Source organism: Talpa europaea (genome assembly GCF_964194135.1).
Source record: "Talpa europaea genome assembly, chromosome: X".
Taxonomy (NCBI): domain Eukaryota; kingdom Metazoa; phylum Chordata; class Mammalia; order Eulipotyphla; family Talpidae; genus Talpa; species Talpa europaea.
Genome location: NC_140081.1, coordinates 95,414,002 through 95,436,890, shown reverse-complemented (window position 1 = coordinate 95,436,890; position 22,889 = coordinate 95,414,002). Strand labels below are relative to the sequence as shown.

General features: G+C 64.4%; 1 protein-coding gene across 3 annotated transcripts; it reads left to right on the top strand.

The window, feature by feature from the left end:
• Positions 1-3,714: 3,714 nt before the first annotated feature.
• On the top strand, positions 3,715-22,263 carry HCFC1 (host cell factor C1; the record flags this gene model as incomplete). 3 transcript variants are annotated; one of them, XM_084258799.1, is made up of 26 exons in its annotated part: positions 3,715-3,907; positions 8,330-8,478; positions 8,662-8,822; positions 9,321-9,529; positions 10,078-10,162; positions 10,651-10,757; positions 11,867-12,046; positions 12,164-12,523; positions 12,674-12,834; positions 13,389-13,586; positions 13,800-14,024; positions 14,103-14,207; positions 14,454-14,673; positions 14,894-15,036; positions 15,183-15,321; positions 15,466-15,686; positions 16,247-17,735; positions 17,905-18,068; positions 18,651-19,095; positions 19,470-19,790; positions 19,938-20,056; positions 20,147-20,284; positions 20,517-20,702; positions 21,288-21,588; positions 21,877-21,940; positions 22,224-22,263. In XM_084258799.1, the coding sequence occupies 26 exons, from the start codon at positions 3,715-3,717 to the stop codon at positions 22,261-22,263; spliced, it is 6,123 nt and encodes a 2,040-aa protein (XP_084114925.1). The 3 variants fall into 3 exon arrangements, with proteins under 3 accessions (XP_084114925.1, XP_084114924.1, XP_084114923.1); XM_084258798.1 differs by having other exon boundaries at positions 18,519-19,095; XM_084258797.1 differs by having other exon boundaries at positions 18,519-19,095; positions 19,467-19,790.
• Between the last annotated feature and the right edge of the window lie 626 nt (positions 22,264-22,889).

Genomic DNA, 22,889 nt, shown 5'->3' with positions numbered 1-22,889 from the left:
CGCCGGTCCCCGCAGTCACGACCAGACCATTTGAAACCAACAGGGACTCCGTGTGGACTGTCCCCGGCTTGGCGGCAGCCACAGTGGATTCGGCCTAATAGCCAAGAAGCAAGTTAATGTTCACGAGAAGGGGTTCAATGCTCTGGAAATGATGCAAAGCCCAAGGACAGGCGCCGGGGACACTGAAACGCCAGCTCCCCCATACCAACTGCGTGGCCTTGGGCCTTGACCACTCCGGCCTCCTGGTTTGGAACCAGCTCCGCCTGCTCAGGGCCACGGATTCCTGAGGCTCTATGTCCACCCCTCTCCTACACAGGGGTCCTGGCCTCCTGCTGGGCCTGAGGGCTCCAGCCCCCCAGCCCCTCCCTGGCTCCGCAGCTGCTGACCCCTTTTGTCGGGGTGGCCCCTGCCCCACAGCATCCCCCTCCAGACAGGCCACCAGTGTGCACGGCCCCCCTGTCTCAACCCCCTGCACCCATCTCGCCAGCCTCTGCTAGCATCGTCAGTGGCTGGCTCCCTGCTCCACAGCCAGGCTATGCGTGCCCCCCACGGGGCCAAAGTGGCCCCCCGGTCCAGATGGGCCCCCCCACCTGCTACTGCAGGCCCCCTGTGCTGGCCTGCTCGCTTTCTCAGCGCAGCTGCAGGTGCCTCTCTGGCCCTTCCCCATCCTGCTCCTCGCTCGCCTTGCATGCACCCACCTGGGGCCTGTCTCTCTGGTGTCTGGTGGGAAGCTGGGGGGGGGGGGAGGCGCCAGATGCTGTCAACTTGGCAAGGCAGCCCAGGGAGGCTGGGAAGCCAGCACCCTCTCTGGCTGCCCGGCAGTCTACCTGAGCCAGGGCGCCTGCTCAAATGGTCAGGTCATCACACCAACCTGCCAAGCAACCAGGAGGCCCAGGGTGGGTATCTCGTGGCCATCCTCCTCAGGAACCCCACTGCCATGACCCTTGTTATGTGACAAAGGTTTCACAGCTTTCCTCACAAAGGCGCGACAGCATTGGCCTGAGGTTCTGGGCCTTTTGAGAAAAAGGACGCCCAGCCCACGGGGTAACGCCCTGGCCGTTAGCCCTTCCAGCTTCTTGGGGTCGGCACCGGCACCGCTGCCTCGTGTCACAGTGGCGGCTTCGCGAGCCTCTAGTGTGTCTGAGCCCTGACCAGCCTCGCTGCCCTCTGCAGCGAGGGAAGGGGACCAGCGCCAGCGCGGTGGGGAGGGCCAGCCCCGCCGGGGAGCGCGCAGCGCGGGGACAAGCTCGGCCCAGGTGCGGGCCAGGCCCCTGGAACCCTTAAGCTCAGCTGCTCCTGCTGGGCGGGCGCTGACTCCAGCCACAGGCGAGGGGAGCGGCGCCGTCACTTGGGGCGGCTGGCGACCTGGTTCCGGGCGCGGGCGCCGTCCTGCGGTGTCACGGGGCTCGCGGGCCCGGGCGGGTGTGGTGCGGCCACGTGCTGCTGCGTTCCGGGCTGAACAACGCCCCACAGGCGCGTGGGCGGCGGGCGCAGGGAGGCTCGCTGCCGGCCGCGGCCTCCCCTCTGCTTTGCTGAACAGCAGGGCCAGCCCGGCCCGCGATCCGCCGCCCGCGGGGCGACGCCAGTGGGAATCCTCTGCGTTCGCTCGCTCGCTCGCGGCGCCACGCAGGGGCCGCCACGACCCTGCAGGGGCCCTGAGGAAGGGGCGCGGCGACCAGCGGCCTCCTGCGAGGCTCGAACTCGGGCGCGAAGCGGTACCCACCTCGCGGGCCGTTGTGGAAACTCAGAGTATTGGCGCGAAACGGCCGGCGAGCCCCATCCGGGTATCGCGCCTCTCCCCGCTGGGGAAATTCAAATCTCGAAAAAGGGCGGACCCGAAAGGCGCCGTGCGCCTGCGCGCGGGGCGGGGCGCGCGGCTCTGGGAAGCAGGCGGAGCAGGGTGACGCGAGGTGACGCAGACCGACGCCGGGCTCTCCCGCGCCCGCCCGCTCGGCTCGGGCGCCCCGGGACCGCCCTGCGGATGGCGGGGCGGGGGTCGGCCTGGCGCGCGGGGGCCGGGGTCGCGAGGCCCGCCCCTCTCGCGGGCGCGAGGGCGCACGGGGGCGGGGCCAGAGTGCCTGGGAGCCGGCGGCGGCCCCGCCCCCTGCGCCGCGCGCCCGTTGCGTCACCGGCGATTCTCGCCCCGCCCCCGCGCGCCGCGGGCGGGGGAGCCCGTGCTGCCTCTCCCGCGATCGCTGGCCGTGAGGCGGGAAAGCGACCGCCGCCCGTCCGAGACGTGACGCTTGTGGCCCCCACTGCCACCACTCAGCAAACGCCCCAGTCCCCACTGCCAGTTAAAGCCAACTCTTCGGCTCCTCCCTTTAGCGGCCCGGGGATGGGGGGGAGGAACAGCTCCAAGAAGGGCGGGGCAAGTGCCTGTTAGACAAACTCATCCGGGCATTCCCCAGATGCCGCAGCCGCCATCTTTGTTTTGTGCTGAAAGTCGCTATTGACGCCCGCGAAAGACCGGGCGAGGGGAAGTGGAAAGATGGCGGCTCCCAGGGCGGAGGCGTGGAGGCGCGCTAGGGGGGCCGCGGGGCTGGGCGCGCCTGCGCCTGACCCGACCGCGGCCTGAGAACAAGCCCAGAGCGCGGCAGCCCGGGTTCCTAGTCGCGAGGGAACACGGCCTCGGTCTAGAGGCGGAACGGTGCGAGGGCGGGGGGGGGCGGTGACGTCTCCTGACTCCTCCCCCTCGCCCGACCGCCGCCGCCGCCATGTTTAGTTGTTACTTCTTCACACAAGATGGCGGCTCCCAGGGAGGAGGCATGAGCGCCCTGCCGTTACCGCTCCTCCTGCCGTACAGTTGCCGCTTCGGGGCCTAACTCTGGCTCTTTGGAGCGGCTCCTGTGGGAAGGAGTCATAAGGAGGGAAGCGAGGATCGGACACTGCTCTGCGTCTGGTTTGCAGCGGAAGAATTGACTCAGGAGGAAGAGAATAGGGGGGAAGGGGGAGCTAGTCTCAAGATGGCGGCTCCCAGGGCGGCAGGCGCAGCCTGAGCAGCAGAGGCGGACTAAAGGAAGAGGTTCGAGACCTCACGAGCCGTACGGCGCGAGCTCCCGAACAGCCCCCGAGAGTTTGAGCTCGGTCCAGTGGCCTCCGGCGCGCCTTTATCCCTTACGAGTGTCGAGCCTGTTCCGGGGACGGCGGCTACACTAAGCGCTGGGCGGGGAAGCGGCACGGTCTCAAGATGGCGGCTCCCACAATTGTGGTCTGAGCGCCGGCGGGGCTGGGACAACCGCGGCGCTGGTGGCTCTTTTCCACCCGCCCCGGAAGCCGGCCAGTACTGGGGACTGGGGGGTGTGGGAACCGGGCCGGGGCTCCGCCATTTCCGGCGGGGGAGGGCTTCGACTGAGGAAGGGAGGAGAGAGAGGCGGCTCAAGATGGCGGCTCCCAGGGCCTCCCGCCCGAGTTTGTGAGCGGGGGCGCCCGGGCAAGTAGTCAGGGCGGCGGAACCCGGCGGCCTACAGCTTCTCAGACCTCGGCGCTCGACAGTTTCGGGAGGCTTTTGAGGACACGCGGTGAGCGAGAAGAAGGGGAAGAGCCAGAGGGAAGGAGGGTAGTTAAGATGGCGGCCTCCATGGAGCCGTCCACCGCTGTGTGAGGAACCGCTTCTCCGTGAGCGCTGCCTTAGACGAAAGGGGGTGTGTGTGCGAGGAATTGGGGGGCTCCTTTCCCGCTTGGTGACATTTTCCCATCGCGCCCTTTCTCGGAACTATGGCTTCGGCTGTGTCGCCCGCCAACTCGCCAGCGGTGCTGCTGCAGCCCCGCTGGAAGCGAGTGGTGGGCTGGTCGGGTCCAGTGCCCCGACCCCGCCACGGCCACCGCGCCGTGGCCATCAAGGAGCTCATCGTGGTGTTTGGCGGCGGCAACGAGGGGATAGTGGACGAGCTGCACGTGTACAACACGGGTGAGTGCAAAGCCCGCGGGGCCCTCGGGTCTTTCCCTCCCTCCATCTCCCTCTCCCCTCCCGCCATCCATCTCCTCTCTCAGCCTCCTCCCTCCCTCCCTCCCCTTCTTCCCTCCCTCGCCCTCCCTCCCCTTCTTCCCTCTCCATCCCTCCCTCCTCCCCCTCCCCCGCTCCGCTACCTCCTCCCTAACCTCCCTTCTCTTCCCTCCCCTGCAGCCTTCTCCCCCGCTCCTCTCTCCCGTCGCTCGCCCTGTGCTCGGACCGGCTCACTCCACCCCTCTGCGACTGGGTGCTCTTCCGAGCGTCTCTGTTTTGCCTCACCCCCCCTTCTTACACCCCCTGACTCTCCTGTGTTTGAGGGTGCTTTTCATTTCTGGGGAGGAGCCCTCTAGTCCGAGCGGTGAGGAGGCGAAGGTGTCACCATCGGTGGTGACCTCACACTTACGCCGTTACCCGGTCTGGCGGGCGCACCAGCACGCTGGGTCCCTTTGGTGCAGGCCGGTCCCCGCCTGCCCGCCTTGCCGCCTTGCTCTTGCGCCTGCGCCTGCTCCAGCCCCCCCAGCTGGGGGCTCTTTGGGAGACATGACAACTTCAAAATTGCAGATTAGTTCTGTCTTTAGAAGCACTGGCAGAGCTGCGCGGCCTGACCCCCAGCTGGGTGGGTGCTGTGGTAGGTGCAGGCGCCTTGGCACCCACAGATCGGGCGCGGGCGGCTTCAATGCCTCCCTGTTGCCATCTCCTTCTGCAGTATTTCTCTTCGGCTGGTCTGTCTCCTTGACTCGAGGCCCACTGACTCGGTAGGGGTGGAGCCCAGCCTTCCGCAGCGGCCTAGGTCTCCCTGACCTGACTCCCCTCTCCCTGTGAGGTTGAGAAGGTGACTGTGGCTGCCAGTTTTCCTGCCTCCCCCAATGCCCAGGCCTGGTGGGTGGGCCAGTCCACTGCACTGAAGGCTCTCTCTGCCTGCTGGCGCCCAGCCCGCCGGGCTCTGGGAAGAGTGGGTCTGGGTCCTTCCATCCTGGGCAAGAGCTCGAAGCACCAGGGTGTGGCTAGGGAGCCCCCAGGTCAGATGGTGAGGTGGTCTGTTGGGAGCTCCCCTTCTTGGCAGGTCTGCAGCGCCTGCATCTTCCAGCTGTGAGGCCCAGGAGAAGCAGGTTAGAGTGGTGAGGGCTTGGTGCTCCTCTCCCCCAAGGCAAACAGTGGTTCCCTCTGCTCCTTGGAGGTTGTTGACGCCACCAGGTTGACTTTCATGGGCTGGTGAGTGGCAGGTGACCCTTGGCGTTCTGGTCGTAGCACCTGTTGCATCTATGAGGCCAGGCTGGTCAGTGGCACTCGGTGCCAGCCCAGACAGCTGCAGTGCCGGGAAGACCCAGGGTCAGGGCTGTCTCTAGAGAGGCTGCGCCTGAGCAGAACCTCCAGCATTCCTCGGACACACCTGGCCATCCAGAGGCCTGGAGCAGACTCCGGGGCACGGAAGGGAGATGGTTCTGGAAAGGAGGGCAGGGGCCTACTTACACTCAGCTCCCAAGCCCAGCGTCCCGGGCCTCTGCATAGCCTTTAGGTGACGAAGATGCATGGGCTGCTCTGGTGTCTCTCATCCCGCTTGCAAGGGCCAGTTGGGTCCCGCCCGGTGGCTGGCCTTCTAGTGGCCCTGGATCCCGCCAGGGTAGCCATTTGGAAACCCCTGTCAATTCTTGAGGTGACATCCCAGGAGAGCCGCCCTCCCCAGCACCAGTGTCTGCTTGCCCTTCTCAGACCCTGGAGCTGCAAGGCGTGGGGTCTTCCTCTCCCACCAGCGGTGGCTTAGGTGCCTGTCATCCTCCACCGCGGCCCTTGGGAGAGGCTGATCTTGCACCCAGCCGCATCGGAAGGCTCCACGGGAAAGGGGTGCGCCTGAGAACGCGTGTCCTTCCTCTCCCGTGCCCATCACACAGCAGCTGGGGGCACTTGACTGGCCTTGGGAGGTCTGAGGGTAGCCACTGTGCTTGACCTCCGGGATTGGATTTCAGTGTCGCGAAAGGGGTTTGTTCCCCAGAGGACCTGAGCAGAAGGACCCTGGTGCCCACAGCGTGGGGTGCTTGTCCAGGACTGCGTGGCCCCAGTGGCTCTTGGCTGTCCCCCGGGTGTTACGCCTGGAAGCTGTCTAGTGGGACTTGCAGGATTTCACAGCGGAGGAGATTGGGGTCGGAGAGGAAAAGCGATAGGTCCCGGGTCACCCGGCCAGGGGGCGTTGGGCAACCTCCCCGGTGGCAGGGGCTGTCCTGCCGCGTTCTCTAGTTGAGCACAGGTCGCCACCTTCGAAACGCCTCCTTTTTCCTCTGTCGCTGTATCCAATTGGTCACCAGGCTGAGCTGGGCCCACGTCTGTCCTCCATTTGGGGCCTCCTTGCCGGGCTCACCGCCACTCGCAGTCACTTCCTGATTGGCCCTGCTGGTTTCGTTTGTCGGGAAGTCCTGTTCACCCTTCAAGGCTGGGCTCTGATGTCACCTCTTCTGAGAAGGGCTTTCTACTCCTGGGCTGCTCCGGGGGCGCTCATGGCTCACAGGGCCTGGGGGCGGGGGGCTGCAGCCACCCTGCTGCCACCCTGGTGTTGGAGTGCCAGAGCGCACCTCTGCCCCACAGGCAGGGCCCCACGGGTCTCTTGGCGACACCTGCGAGGAGTCACGGGAGCACAGCAATCACAGGCAGGGGTGGCAGTGGGAGGGGTGCTGACAACACAGGAGCTGGGGTGTCCAGCTTGCTGGTTGTGCCTCGGAGGTTCCTCTGTGCAGGCCACCTCCTTTTTTCGCACTTGCCTCAGCTGAGAGCGGGGGCCAAGCCAGGCCCCCTGCGCGATCCAGGGAGAGCACGGGGGGGGGGGGGGGGGGCAGCCAAGTCCTCATCCCTCACAGGAGGCTGGCAAGGCCCTGTCAGCACCTTGGGCCTGGGGCTGGGGTCCTTCCAGGGACGACAGGAGAGTTTCCTGGTTTGTGCAGGAGGAGCCACCTCGGCTTGGAAGCGGCTGCTTTTCTTGATTTGTTTTTGCTCTTGGAATGAGAATGAGGCCGCCAGTTGAGGTCTGAGCACACGTATGCGTGTCTGTGCACACGTGTGTGCATGCGTGTCTGTGGCAGGCAGCACTGTGTTGCACCTCTACTAGGAAGAGGGCAGAGGACAGGAGAGAGCACCGCTGTGGGCCGATCCTGGAGTGCCAGCAGCTCAGCCTAAGTGCCCAGGGCACCCACGTTTGTTCCACACCAACCTGTGCAGTTGGGTGCTGGAGAGTAGGGGGCACTCGTGCCTTGGGTAAACCGCTGTCTCTAGGGAGCATTTATGCTTTTAGACGAGGGGCCTCTCAGATATGTGCAGGTTGGACCTGGGGGTGGCACAGTATAGGATTTGAGCGACCTGGCAGGCGGTATCCATGGCCAAGGGCGCAGCAGGGGCTTTCCAGAGCCTCCCCAGGGACTACCCTCTCTGCCCCCCCATGAGTCCCTGCCTGCTGACTCCTCATCCTGCCCTCTGCTCGCTCACTTTTGACTGGAGCTGATGTAGGGCCATGGAGTCATGTCTGCATGTGGCCCCACCGAGAGGTGTTCGGGGAGATTGGGGTGTGTCTTTCAGGAGACAGCCCCTTATCTCAGCACTAAGGGGACTCCTCACAAGAGGGGAGGAAGTTTGCCCCGCGTGACAGGTGTGGGCCACTCGACCGGGGCTGCCAGGCTGGGCACAGGCGGGTCGAGCCTCGCTGGGGCTGGCTGCCTGCTCGTGCTTCACCCACTTCCACGGTGGAATCCCGACCCCCTCCCCCAGCTGGAGGTGCTGGACTCAGGCACTTCTGGCTGGCAGAAGCTATGAGGCTGCCAAGGAAGCTCTCGCGGCTGCCACTCCTCCACGCCTGGCTGCTGAGAAGGCCCTGGCCCTGTGGGTGGGGCGTGGGGGCCTGGACCATCTCCGAGGAGACAGGGCAGACTGTTCTTGCCCGTGACCAGTCGGACTGCCTCCCTCACCACCTGCCGTGGCCCCTGCAGGGCAGGAGGGCACCACCTGCCGCCGGTGTGGGGGGGGGTTCCCACCAGTGCAGCTGTGGACCCCCTGCGAGGAGGTGCACTGGGCATCGAGAGGGTGTTGGGGCGTTAGAAGTTCCTTTCCGACAGCCCGCCCAGCAATAGGGGAAGGAAGTCTGTGGCCACATGCCCAGAGCAGGTGGATTCTCTTGATCGATGACTTCCGGCTTCCTTAGACAGTCTCAAGACAAGCTGCTTCTGAGGTGGCCTGGGGGGCTGAGGGGGTTGGAAGACAGGGGGCGCTTAGCAGAGGCGCCGTCTGGGCCCCTCCTTTCTCAGATCCGGCTGTGGGTACCAGTGCGTCCAGGAGTAAGAGGCGCGGGAGGCAGGTTCGGGGAGCCCCTGGGGAGTTCTGACTTCCACTTCCTTTTGCCCCCAGCCACCAACCAGTGGTTCATCCCAGCCGTGAGAGGGGACATCCCCCCTGGCTGCGCGGCCTATGGCTTCGTGTGCGACGGCACGCGCCTGCTGGTGTTCGGCGGCATGGTGGAGTACGGGAAGTACAGCAACGACCTCTACGAGCTGCAGGTGCGCTGCTCCCGCCGCCCCGGCCCCCCCTCCGGGAGCGAGGGCAGGCGGGGGGGGGTGGGCTCAAGGCAGGGAGCCACGCTGGAGGGCGCGGGTGGGCCCAGGCAGGCCGCACGCAGCCCCTCCTGCCGCTGCCCAGGCTGCCGCTCAGCGCCCTTTAACCCCTGCCGCTTGGGTGCGCAGGCCAGCCGGTGGGAGTGGAAGCGGCTCAAAGCGAAGACGCCCAAAAACGGGCCCCCGCCGTGTCCTCGACTCGGGCACAGCTTCTCCCTCGTGGGCAACAAATGCTACCTGTTTGGGGGTCTAGCCAACGATAGTGAAGACCCCAAGAACAACATTCCGAGGTGAGCCCTGTCCCCTTCTCTCTGGAATCCCATGAGAATGGGGCTGCTCTAAGTCCACGCTCACCCATGCCCTTTGGGAAAGGTGCTAGGTGCCCTCTGATGAACTTCCCAGGTCTGCCCTGAGGAGGCCGAGCCAGGAGAGAGCAAGACACTGGGCCTGGGGCTGCTCCCTGCTTGTCGGGCACATTCAGAGCCGGCGCTTGGCTTCTGGCTCTGCTGCCGGCAGGTCTCGTGGCGGGCATTTTCCCAGGGCCTTTCTGGAGCCCCTCCTGAGCTGGCCTCACCCTTCCCTCCTGGGCGCCCTCTTACAATGCCAGCAGCCCAGCATGCCCCATCCTGCCGCCCCCCAACTTCTAGCAGCCCCTTCTCAGGAATGCGAGGGTAAAGGAGGGACTTAGCGTGCCTCCTTTGTCCCTGGGGGAGCCTGCTCTTGTCTCACAGAACCCGCCGAGACCTCTGTGGGGTCCCGGCTCGCAGTGACCCGCCCTTCTCCGCCAGGTACCTGAACGACTTATACATCCTGGAGTTGCGACCAGGCTCTGGGGTGGTGGCCTGGGACATCCCCATCACATACGGGGTCCTGCCCCCGCCCCGGGAGTCTCACACGGCCGTGGTGTACACCGAGAAGGACAACAAGAAGTCCAAGCTGGTGATCTACGGAGGGATGAGCGGCTGCCGGCTGGGGGACCTCTGGACCCTGGATATCGGTGAGACGTGGCTGCAGTGCTCCCGTCGCCTCGGGGCCGAGTAGTCAGCTGCGCAACCAGCATTGGCTGAGAAGCCCCCTCTTGGGGGCTGTTGACATCTGTCCTGAGCTGGTGGCCTGGCTTTTAAGATAGAGCCAGGCTCAGCTGACTGAGTCAGTTAATTGGTGGGAGAACACGGGAGGACGAAGGCCAGTCTTGGAGTGGACTCGTCTAGTCAGGTGGCAGCGGTCAGCATGCTGGGAGCACAGCGTTCTGGCCTGTCTGTCCGAGAGCCTGAAAGACCTCAGGGGGCAGTAGCCAGACTGGCTGAAAGAAATGAGGGGCCGTGACCCGAAGAAGGCTGGCAGGGGCAAGATGTAGGTCCGATCCTGTAGCTCAGAGCAGGTGGTCTAAAGGAACAGATTAGTGTGAGCCACGTTCTGTTGGAGAGACTCATGCCCGGATGGTGTGCACGGCTCAACAGGTGCCCAAATTTGGCGGGGGGCGGGGGCCAGGGACTGTGGGGCGTGTGTCTGACCAGGGGGTTATTCTTCTCCGTTGTTCTGCAGAGACCCTGACATGGAATAAGCCCAGCCTCAGCGGCGTGGCGCCCCTTCCTCGAAGCCTCCACTCGGCCACGACCATAGGAAACAAGTGAGTGCCCGCACCCTGTTTTCACCCGCTCCGCCCCCAAGGACTCTTGGCCAATGTTGCTCCAACTATCCCTGAGGCCTGCGGGCGCCTCTGAGTCTGGGCCTGCATCCAGCATTCCCTTCTTTCCATGACCCTGGGGGACCGCAAGGAGGCACACTCGGGGTTGAGGGTATGGATTGTTCTAGATCATCTGTATAAGCAGCTGGGTGTTTTTGTCAAAACCAAGGTCCCAAAGTGAACACAGAGCGATGGGGTTAAGGCGAGCTTCACATGAGCTAAATGGCTTCTCATTGTAGAGGTGACACAGTTCTTGTGAGGGCTGAGCCACCGAGCGGAGAGGGCCACGTGACAAGCTTCATGTGTCCTGGGGACTCTCCTGGGGACAGCTAGAAGACCAAGTGTGTTTAGCACTTTCTGAATGGAAGAAATGGTCTCTAGCTCGGCACCTTCTCTACAATCCTCTCCTACTCTTCCCTCCCTCGTCCCAGAATGTACGTCTTTGGTGGCTGGGTGCCTCTCGTCATGGATGACGTCAAAGTGGCCACACATGAGAAGGAGTGGAAGTGTACCAACACACTGGCTTGTCTCAACCTGGGTATGGCCGCCTCGGGCTTGGAGTGGCCTGCGGAGGGCTTCAGGAGGCTGGCCCTCCTTGGCCCTGAGAGCTGTGTGGGGTGTGCAGGGAGCGAAGCTGCTTCTGAGGCTGGGCCTCTAGACTCCACGAGAAGTAGCCACTGGGCAGAGCGCTCGCAGGGCGCTCCCCTCTGAATGTTGTCACTAGGCTCCTCCGGCACACGGCTCGCCCGCAGAAGGACGAAAGCACCCGCGCTGCCCAGCCTCCCTCCTGCTCCAGGTCTCCTCAGAGGCCGCCATGTTGGCGGTGTCTCCTCCCACAGGGGCTTTTCTGTGCCTGAGTGTTCCTGTGGTTTCTTCGCCACGAGCCCCACGGCAGCCTGCTCTCCGCAGCGGCGCCGCGCGGCCCCTCTTCCCCTCTGTCCACGACTGCCGTCACCCCCGCATGCTCAGCGGCCTCGTTCTTTTGAGTCGCTGCGGCAGCAGCGGGACTTTCACAGACGCCGCTCTGCGAGCGTCCTTGCACCGTTCTCACCTGTGTGCAAGTGTGTGGGGCACGGCCTTAAGGGAGGTGGCTGACGAAGGGGTGCCCGGCACCGAGGCTATACCGGCCTACGTCCCCCTGGCGGTGCTGGCCCGGCAGCCCTCGGGCCGGCGGCTCTTCGCCAAGCCCACCAGGTGATTGTGCCTCCCGTGGGCCAGCCCCTGCCCTGGCTCCTCTGGAGCCCCCGCTGTGGGCACAGAGATCAAACTGCCAGGCTCCGTGAGACTTGGGTTTGTGTTGCCCTTCTGTTGAGTGAGGGTACGTACTTGCCCTTCAGCTCCTTCTCGTCCCTTGCGCCCTCTCTGCTTGCCCATCTCTCTCTCTAGGTTGACGTGTGACTTGACACCGAGAAGTTAAGCCTTTGACTGTATGTTTCAAACGGTTTCCCAGTTTACGGTTTCTGGCTGACGAGCTCCTCTCGTGCGGTCTCGTAACCGTACGCAGTTGTTGACTGGCTTGTTTCCAATTCGGTGACCTCTGGTGCCTTCTGGTTTTAATTCCTTACCCTGGCAGCAAACGACCCAAGGGCCCTGGGGGTTGGGGGCTCTGTTGCCCTGTCACTGACCTCTGCTTCCTGCCCTCCCCAGATACCATGGCCTGGGAGACCATCCTGATGGACACCCTGGAGGACAACATTCCTCGGGCCCGAGCTGGCCACTGCGCCGTGGCCATCAATACGCGCCTGTACATCTGGAGTGGACGTGATGGCTACCGAAAGGCCTGGAACAACCAGGTCTGCTGCAAGGATCTCTGGTACCTGGAAACAGGTGAGGCCGACTGAAGGAAGGGAGCGTAGGCTCCCCGCAGTCTGGCTGAGCTCGAGGGTGCAGCCTCTGCCACCCCTCCCTTGAAGCGGGCGGCTCCAGCTGTGTGCTCTCTTACAGAAAAGCCGCCGCCCCCGGCCCGGGTACAGCTGGTGCGCGCCAACACCAACTCCCTGGAGGTGAGCTGGGGGGCGGTGGCGACAGCCGACAGTTACCTTCTGCAGCTCCAGAAATATGACATTCCTGCCACGGCTGCCACTGCCACCTCCCCCACACCCAATCCGGTCCCGTCCGTGCCTGCCAACCCTCCCAAGAGCCCTGCCCCGGCAGCAGCCGCACCTGCTGTGCAGCCGCTGACCCAGGTAGGCATCACGCTCCTGCCCCAGGCTGCTGCTGCACCCCCCACCACCACCACCATCCAGGTCTTGCCGACAGTGCCTGGCAGCTCGATTTCTGTGCCTACCGCAGCCAGGACTCAAGGTGAGCAGGGGGGCCAGGTGCTCCAGGCCAAGGGCTGGCGCCCTGGGATATGGTGGGCCTGAGCAGGGCTGCTTCCGGCTGAGTGCCATGCGGACTCATGCTTGACAGCGGGCAGGGACAGGTGCTCATGTGTGGCCCTTCTCTCACCAGGTGTCCCTGCTGTTCTCAAAGTGACCGGACCACAGGCTACAACGGGAACCCCCTTGGTCACCATGCGACCTGCCAGCCAGGCAGGGAAAGCCCCTGTCACCGTGACCTCCCTTCCTGCCGGCGTGCGAATGGTCGTGCCAACACAGAGCGCCCAGGGGACGGTGAGGTGCTATCGCCGGACTGGATGGGGGTGGTCTTCCTGGTGATGGCGCCCTGGCCGGGTCGGATCCCACCCAGCTCTAGCATGGCCACCCTGGGTCCTGGCACACAGAGAGCACCGGTCAGTTGGTCTGTCCTTACCCAGCTAGTAAGGCTTACAGAGGCTTTCTCTCATCTGGCTCAAGGACGTTTTCGGTGTGACCTCTCTTGGCCTGAGGCCGGAGGGGAGAATGTAGCCAGCTGGGGGTGCCCCCAGACCCACCAGCAGAGAACTGGATCTGGCCTCGAGGCCCTTAGAAAAGATCCTTAGTTGCTGGCAAACTCCCTTCATGGGTTGCTGTGCCCCGGTGCGGTGAGAGTCCAAGTTTGGGCCGGGAGAGCAGTGCCGAGCAGCATGGAAGCTGAGAGGTGCTGCCGTGAGGAACGCTGAGCAAGACGGGGCTCCCCGGGGCAGAGTGGTGCCTCCTTGTGGGTTCTAGGGACCTCCCCCAAGCAGAGAAGGAGGCAGCCTGGATCCCAGTGTACCTGTGGGCTCATGTGCCTGGTGCCCTCGCAGGTGATTGGCAGCAGCCCGCAGATGAGTGGGATGGCTGCCCTGGCGGCCGCAGCTGCAGCCACCCAGAAGATCCCTCCTTCCTCAGCGCCCACAGTGCTGAGTGTCCCAGCGGGAACCACCATCGTCAAAACTGTGGCCGTGACACCTGGCACCACCACCCTCCCGGCCACAGTGAAGGTGGCCTCCTCGCCAGTGATGGTGAGCTTCCTCCAGGCCTCATTCTGGGCTGGCAGCCTCCGCACTAGGGGCTTCCGGGCACTGGGGTTGGACAGTGCTCACTCTTCGGGCTGACATCACTGGTCCACGACTGCTCTGAGGTCCAGGGCTGGGGAGAGGGACAGCCAGGCAGGAACTATGAGCCCCGTGGTGGCTCCTCCCTGCCCGGCCTGTGACCGATCTCTGCCCCCCCAGGTGAGTAACCCAGCCACTCGCATGCTGAAGACCGCGGCAGCGCAGGTGGGGACCTCCGTCTCCTCCGCCGCCAATACGTCTACTCGCCCCATCATCACCGTGCACAAGTCCGGGACCGTGACGGTGGCCCAGCAAGCGCAGGTCGTGACTACCGTGGTGGGGGGCGTCACCAAGACCATCACCCTGGTGAAGAGCCCCATCTCTGTCCCAGGAGGCAGCGCTCTGGTGAGTGAAAGGGGCCACCTGGTGCCTGCCACGGCTGCTATTGGCTTCCGAGTCACTCACTGCTTCTTTCGTTTTTAGATTTCTAATCTGGGCAAAGTGATGTCGGTGGTCCAGACCAAACCAGTTCAGACCTCGGCCGTCACAGGCCAGGCGTCCACAGGCCCTGTCACTCAGATCATCCAGGTGAGCTCGGTGCCCAGCTTCGGCACGGCCAGCGTGAATGGGCTGTGGGCCTGGGGAGACTTGCACCCCGCCTTGAGAAGCTCCCACGTGTGCAGACAGCACAGAAAGTCCCACTGCTACAGCACCCCGTTACTTGTCTTCAGAGCATTCCTTGTGCTGCTTGGACTACGGGTGGGAGGGGCCAGCCCAGAGCTGAATTCCTGGCAGCGGCGCCATTTCACCTTCTCTCCTCTCTTCCTCTCGCAGACCAAAGGGCCCCTGCCCGCTGGGACCATCCTGAAGCTGGTGACGTCAGCAGATGGCAAGCCCACCACCATCATCACAACCACACAGGCCAGTGGGGCCGGGACGAAGCCCACCATCCTGGGCATTAGCAGCGTGTCCCCCAGCACCACCAAGCCTGGCACGACCACCATCATCAAGACCATACCCATGTCTGCTATCATCACACAGGCGGGAGCCACAGGTAGCGCCCCTATCCCCTCCTCGCCTCCTGCCATCCTGGTGGCGCGGGAGCAGCGGGCCATGGCTCTGATGAGCTTGCTCCTTGTTAGCCTCAGGGTAGGACAAGAAACTACTTGAAAGGAGGCCGGAGGGAGACAGGCCCTGGGAACTAGCACAGTTCAGGGCCCCCAGGTGCCACCCTACCATGGCCTGCAACAAAGCTGCCCTTCTCTCTCATCCAGGTGTGACCAGCAGTCCTGGCATCAAGTCGCCCATCACCATTATCACCACCAAGGTTATGACTTCGGGAACGGGTGCACCCGCCAAAATCATCACTGCTGTCCCCAAAATTGCCACTGGTCACGGGCAGCAAGGAGTGACCCAGGTGAGGTGGACCCGGCCCCCTCCTCACCCTGGTGTCCTTTCTAGAACCCCAGTGGGCTACACATGTTCTGAGGGGATTCGGAGGGGGCAGCGCAGCAGCCAGCCAGCCTGCAGTGACGTGGGGTACGCTTTGCTCTGCTATTCCAGGTGGTGCTAAAGGGCGCCCCTGGCCAGCCAGGCACTATCCTCCGCACCATGCCCATGGGGGGAGTCCGCCTGGTTACCCCTGTCACCGTCTCAGCCGTCAAGCCAGCCGTCACGACCCTGGTTGTGAAGGGCACCACAGGTGTGTAGCCCGTGGGCAGGGCACTGGTGTTTCCTCGCTGGGGGAAGGTGGGGGCACTCTCCAGATCCTTCCGTCTCTCTACCCCCACCCCGTGGGAGAGGAGCGCTGGCGGTGAGGTTCATCCTGGCCTGCCTCCTGCCGTAGGCGTCACAACCCTAGGCACGGTGACGGGCACCGTGTCCACCAGCCTCGCTGGAGCCGGGGGCCACAGCACCAGCGCCTCCCTGGCTACGCCCATCACCACCCTGGGCACCATCGCCACCCTCTCGAGCCAAGTGATCAATCCCACGGCTATCACCGTGTCGGCCGCACAGACCACGCTGACGGCAGCTGGGGCGCTCACCACCCCCACCATCACCATGCAGGTAGGGGGCAGGCGGGGGCCCTGAAGACACGGAGGGGCAGGTCTCCCCGCCGAACTGCCAGGCTTGTGCTGCTGCCGCAGGTCGCCGAGTCTGTTTCCTTGTGACCTTGTAGCTCGTGTGGCACCTGGCTCTGTTCTTAACTCCCCGATTCCCCGCTCGGCGCCGCGCTGTCATGCTGAGGCAGCATAGCTCGGCTGGGGCTGGTCTTGGAAAGCAAGCCTCTGTCTCACCACGTTACAGAGGACACAGCTGCTCACGTCCACGAGCACGCGGCGTTCTGCTGCTCTCCACGCATCCAAAGCAGAGCGCCTGGAAGTGGGGAGCATCTCTAGACGGCCTTGGCATGGCCTGGGGTTCCCTGGCTGACCCACGCCAAACCCCGCTGCCATGCCGCCTCTCCCCTAGTCCCCAAGTGGGCTAGCGGCTCCTGGATTTGCCGGGGCTGTGGCTTTGAGGAGCGAGTTGGTGGTCCCACCCTGTGTGTGTGATGCCGCGGGACAGTGGGAGGGACAGGTGGGTGAGAGGTAACGCGCTAACCCCTGCCCGCTCTCACTCCGCAGCCTGTCTCCCAGCCTACCCAGGTGACACTGATCACGGCCCCCAGTGGAGTCGAGGCCCAGCCTGTGCATGACCTCCCGGTGTCCATTCTGGCCTCGCCCACCACAGAGCAGCCCACAGCCACGGTCACCATCGCCGACTCAGGCCAGGGCGATGTGCAGCCAGGCACAGTGACACTGGTCTGCTCCAACCCGCCGTGCGAGACCCACGAGACGGGCACCACCAACACAGCTACCACCACCGTTGTGGCCAACCTCGGCGGGCATCCACAGCCCGCTCAAGTGCAGTTCGTCTGTGACAGACAGGAGGCCGCGGCCTCTCTGGTATCCTCAACGGTGGGGCAGCCGAACGGCAGCATGGTGCGCGTATGCTCCAACCCACCATGCGAGACCCACGAGACAGGCACCACCAGCACGGCCACCACGGCCACCTGCAACATGGCGGGGCCGCACGGCTGCTCCAACCCACCGTGCGAGACCCACGAGACGGGCACCACCAGCACGGCTACCACCGCCATGTCCAGCATCGGTGCAGGACAGCAGCGAGACAGCCGGCATGCCACCTGTGTGGCCAGTGCCACCCCTGTCATGGTCCGGGTCGGCGCGGCTGCTGAGGCCATGAGAGCCGCCCCGGGTGTTGCTGTCAAGCCCTCGTGCCAAACCCGCCAGACCAGTGCCACCAGCACCACCATGACTGTGATGGCGACTGGGGCCCCATGCTCGGCCAGCCCACTCCTTGGGCCCGGCCCCACGCTGGGAGAGCCAGCCCCGGCAAGCATCCAAGGCCGGCCCGGTGACCCCGGCGGCACGGGCAGCCCTGTGGCAAGCCTGAATCAGCCGGGATGTGTGGGGCGCCCCGCGGAGGCACATCACACCCACATGACCAACACCCCCACCACAGCACGCTCCGTCATGGGTGCCGGGGAGCCCTCGTCTGCCTACGAGAGCTCGCCCTGCACCACTGTGACTGTGGCCACCCTGGAGGCGCTGCTGTGCCCTGCGGCCACCATGACCCAAGTCTGCTCCAACCCGCCGTGCGAGACCCATGAGACAGGCACCACCAACACGGCCACTACCTCGAATGCGGGCAGCGTCCAGCGGGTCTGCTCTAACCCGCCCTGCGAGACCCACGAGACGGGCACCACCCACACGCCCACCACAGCCACCTCCAGCGGGGGCGCGGCAGGCCAGTCTGAGGGCGGGCAGCAGCCGCCTGCCAGCCGCCCCTGCGAGACGCATCAGACCACTTCTACTGGCACCACCATGTCGGTCAGCGTGGGTGCCCTGCTCCCCGACAGTGCTGCCTCCCACAGGACCCTGGAGGCCGCCGTGGAGGGGGCAGCGTCACCCAATGTTGCCCCACAGGCCAGCACTTCATTGCTGGCCCCTTTCCCGACACAGCGGGTCTGTTCCAACCCGCCCTGTGAGACGCACGAGACGGGCACCACGCACACGGCCACCACTGTCACCTCCAACATGAGCTCAAACCAAGGTGAGGGAAGACGCCGGCTGGCCTCCGGGTCTCCCAGAGCCAGGACACGCAGCCCCCGCCGGGGGGGGGGGGTCCTTCAGATGACCGCCGTGGTGGATAGCCAGTCTCGCGGGTCTCAGGGCTCCTGCTGGTAGGTTGCCTGTTCACCCACCGCTGCTTGCCCCCACAGACCCCCCACCGGCTGCCAGCGATCAGGGAGAGGTGGAGAGCACCCAGGGTGACAGTGTGAACGTCACCAACTCCAGTGCCATCACAACCACCGTGTCCTCCACGCTGACAAGGGCTGTGACCACTGTGACACAGTCTACACCGGTCCCAGGCCCTTCTGTGCCGGTGAGAGCCCTGGGAGGGCCCCTTGGCTTTGTCGCTGCTGCTCTTCGGCCCGTGCTGTTTTGGGGCTGGACACTAGGTGTCACTCTCATCCCAGGCCGCTGCCTCTGCTGGTCCCCTCTCCAGGCTATAAAAGGACAGCCTGAGTGTGTGATAGGGCATGGAGACAGAGTCCCCTCCCAGGCCCTGTGTCTCCCCTGGGGGCTTTGTTGTCTGTAGCTGTTTCCCGAGGCCTGTTGTTTCACCATAACCTGCGAGCACCCCTTGGCTAGATTCACAGGTCTCAGGGTCTCTCCTCTTGCACCCCTGCTGTTCAGTAGCTACTACCCCTCCCCATTTCATGGGGTTGTGCCTGCCCATTGAGGATGAAAACCCAGGCCCACAGGGAAAGGTGAAGGCGCCCTGGTTCTAGCCTTCCTCTCCTCTCTGACGGGAGCTTCTCTCCCTTTCTAGAAGATCTCGTCAATGACTGAGACTACCCCAGGGGCTCTGACCACCGAAGTCCCCATCCCGGCCACGATAACAGTGACCATAGCCAACACAGAAACTTCTGACATGCCCTTCTCTGCTGTTGACATCCTGCAGCCCCCTGAGGAGCTCCAGGCCTCGCCAGGGCCCCGCCAGCAGCTGCCCCCGAGGCAACTCCTGCAGCCTGCCTCCACACCCCTGATGGGGGAGTCCGCCGAGGTCCTGTCAGCTTCCCAGACCCCTGAACTCCAGGCCGCCGTGGATCTAAGCAGTACAGGGGACCCATCTGCAGGCCAGGAGCCTGCCAGCTCAGCGGTGGTGGCCACCGTAGTGGTCCAGCCTCCCCCGCCCACACAGTCTGAAGTGGAGCAACTGTCACTTCCCCAGGAGCTGATGGCAGAGGCCCAGGCGGGTACCACCACCCTCATGGTAACAGGGCTCACCCCTGAGGAGCTGGCAGTGACTGCGGCTGCTGAAGCGGCTGCCCAGGCTGCAGCCACCGAGGAAGCCCAGGCCCTGGCCATCCAGGCGGTGCTCCAGGCCGCACAGCAGGCTGTCATGGGTAGGTGTTGGGGGAGTGTGACACGGCCCACTCTCTCCGGCGGAGGCCAACTGGAGCCCAGAGGGGGAAGGAGTGAGGACTTCTCTAGTCTCTGGCTGCTAGTTCTTGCTGGGATGCTGTGGTGATGGGCAGTGAGTGCAGTATGGGGGGCAGAGCGGGCACGTAGGGCTGGGCTCCCGGGAAGCAGGCCGAATATCCTGGCTCCACTGTCCTCTCAGGTCAGGGAAGATGAGATAAGGTGATAAGGCCTCCTTCCCTGGGGACTGTCCGGGACATTCAGACAACCAGGCCTCTGGGAGAGGGGCCAGGTGTAGGCAGGGTCGGCTTCTGTTAGGCATTGCTCTTGAGTAGTGTCTTTCTCCACCATGGAGCAGGCACTGGGGAGCCCATGGACACGTCTGAGGCGGCGGCAGCTGTGACGCAGGCGGAGCTGGGGCACCTGTCAGCAGAGGGCCAGGAGGGCCAGGCCACCACCATCCCTATCGTGCTGACGCAACAGGAGCTGGCTGCCCTGGTGCAGCAGCAGCAACAGCTACAGGAGGCGCAGGCCCAGCAGCAGCACCACCACCTCCCCACCGAGGCCCTGGCCCCTGCCGACAGCCTCAATGACCCGGCCATCGAGAGCAACTGCCTCAATGAGCTGGCCGGGGCTGTCCCCAGCACCGTGGCCCTGCTGCCCTCCACAGCCACCGAGAGTAAGTGGGGCCCAAGTTACTCTCGGTAACTTGGGCCTCTGGGCCTTTGGCAAGGAGCTCAGGACTGTGGCCTGGTGTGAGGGAGGCTCCATTCCACAGAAGTCAGGTTTCTGATGCATTTCCTTCTGACACCTCCTTTCTTCCCAGGCCTGGCTCCATCCAACACATTTGTGGCGCCCCAGCCAGTGGTGGTAGCCAGCCCTGCCAAGCTGCAGGCTGCAGCTACCCTAACGGAAGTGGCCAATGGCATCGAATCCCTGGGGGTGGTGAGTTGCGTGCGATGTGGTAGGGGGCAGGCACTGCCTCTGGGCTGTAGTGGCAGCGGCCTGATCACTCCTCCCCTTTCTGTCTTCCAGAAGCCGGACCTCCCGCCCCCACCCAGCAAAGCTCCCATGAAGAAAGAGAACCAGTGGTTTGACGTGGGGGTCATCAAGGGCACCAATGTGATGGTGACGCACTATTTCATGCCGCCAGATGATGCCGTCCCCGCCGACGTGAGTGTCCTAGGGAGCAGCTGCCCTCGGGGGTGGGGGGGGGGGGACAGCTGTAAGGCAGGACCAGGCACCTGCACTCCTGCACCGCCATTTCCTGCACCCCATGAAGCAGCAGAGAAGCCCAATGTCAGTCCACCAAGCAGATGCAAGCCCGCAGCGTCCCAGGGAGGTGGGCGCTGTTTGGGACCAAGGGCTTCATGTTGTGCGCGCTCTGCCCCGCCCCCCTTCGTAGGATGACTCTGGCGCCGTCCCAGACTACAACCAGCTAAAGAAGCAGGAGCTGCAGCCAGGCACAGCCTACAAGTTCCGTGTGGCCGGGGTCAATGCCTGCGGCCGGGGACCCTTCAGCGAGATCTCTGCTTTTAAGACGTGTCTGCCCGGTTTCCCAGGGGCCCCTTGTGCCATTAAAATCAGCAAAGTGAGTCTTGCCAGGTGGCAGCCCTGTCCACTAAAGCGAGCAGGCTCCAACAAGTCCACCTACCCGGAGCTCCCTTCTGTGCTGGGTGGCGGGCCCCGGTGTGAGGGCAGCGCCGGCCAGGTCTGGGGCAGAGCGACTCCCTCTTGGTGAACAGTGGCTCCCTGATGGGCAGCAGCAGGAACCCTGACTTCCGGGCCTGGCTGTCACCAATTGTGACAAGGGCGAGTTCTGTCCTGTCCCCTGGTCTTGCTCTCCTCCTCTGTAAGCTGGCAACTGATGTCCAGTGTGCGTGGCACGCCGAACGAACGTGTTCTTTATCTCATCCCTAACACATCCTAAGGCGCCGAGGGCCCTGTCAGCTCCGCTTGTTTTTGAGTCCTTGCTCATTACATTGGGCTGCGTTCCAGGCGGGGTGTCCTGTTAGGAACTGTGAACCCGCTAATGGGAAACAGTGAATGGGGAAGCAGGGTCAGCTCTAGAAGCTGCGAGGCCCTCAGTGCACCTCATTCCCAGGACAGACAGGGTGGGACAAGGTCAGCTGTGCCCAGGGGACGTGGCATGGCGTGACCTCGCCCCTGGTTCTAGAGCCCAGATGGCGCTCACCTCACCTGGGAGCCACCCTCCGTGACCTCTGGCAAGATCATCGAGTACTCAGTGTACCTGGCCATCCAGAGCTCGCAGGCCAGCGGGGAGCCCAAGAGCTCCACCCCGGCACAGCTGGCCTTCATGCGTGTGTACTGCGGGCCCAGCCCCTCCTGCCTGGTGCAGTCCTCCAACCTGTCCAATGCCCACATCGACTACACCACCAAGCCCGCCATCATCTTCCGCATCGCTGCACGCAACGAGAAAGGCTACGGCCCTGCCACCCAAGTGAGGTGGTTGCAAGGTAGGCCTGGTTGCTTGGGCTTCTAGGGCCAGCTGTGTGGCGGAGCTTGCAGGAGTGGGGGTGCGGATGGCTCTTCTTTTCTTCTCCCCCCTCCACCCCCGAGCCCCAGGACACCCTGTCTGGTGCGGCTCCAGATGCCAGGCTGCTGGTGGGGTTGGGGAGGAGTGGCAGCAAGAGAGTACCTCAATTTTGTCTAGGGTGGCCCTGAGCATGGGTGGGGTGGGGCGGGGACTGGTGGGGGCGGGGCCGCAGCTTGCTGGCCACTCACCTCTCCCCCTCTCTCTGCAGAAACCAGTAAAGATAGCTCTGGCACCAAACCTGCCAGCAAGCGACCCATGTCCTCTCCGGAAATGTAAGCGGGAAGCCCTCTGAGGGACCTCCTGGGGTGGGGGTGGGCCGCACCGCGCACAGGCGCAGTAAGGACCTTGACCTGGCAAACTGCCTTGATGCTCTCACTGCCCTGGTCTAGTCAACACGGTCACTGCGCTGGTCACAAAATCCCGTTTTCTCGTGGCGGAGGGCGAGCACCACTCCTCGCGTGTTCCCGGGGGGACTTAGAAGGTGCGGGGCCGCCGGGTCCCCTCAGTGCCATCCATGCCCTCCTGACCCCGGCCGCTTTCCTCCCATCTTCCAAGGAAATCCGCTCCAAAGAAATCAAAGGCAGACGGCCAGTGAGAGGCGGCTGCCCGGCACCTGGATTCTCCAGCCCCCTTCCGCTTCAGGACCGTGCCCCCGGGCCGCCCTCCCACCCCCGGCACTCACTCTCCCCTCGCCCGCCACTGGCCGCCACTCATCGTTCTCCCTCTCTCCTGTCTTCAGTAACCTAAAGGAAGCACATTCTCCCCCTGCTGGGGGCGGTGGAGGCTGGCTGGGAAGAGCAGCGAGCCCGCTCGCCTTCCCTCTCCCGGCCCAGCGCCGCCGCCATGCCAGCCGCGCGCTGGGAGGCCTGGGAGAGAAAGCACCTGGGCTCGGGGGGCAGGAGACTGCAGACGCCGTAGCCCTTTGCTGTTCTTCAAGGTGGTGGCCCGGGAGCCAGGAAAGCCCCCCCCCCCCCAGCAGTCTTCTCCCCTGTCTCTCTCAGAGAGGCTTTGGGGGGGCTTCTGGTTCTGTTTTACTTTGTGCCCTTGGCATTTCCAGCTGGCCCCTACCTACCCCTGCTCTGTCCTCGCGTCCCCCCTTTTCTCAGAGGCCTTCGTACTCCCACCTCCCCCTTCTCTCCCTCCTCTTTCCCATTTCAAAAAATGAGAAGAAAAAGAAAGGGAGGAGAAGGCCCCCCAGGGCGGCCTGAGCAGTGTTCTCTG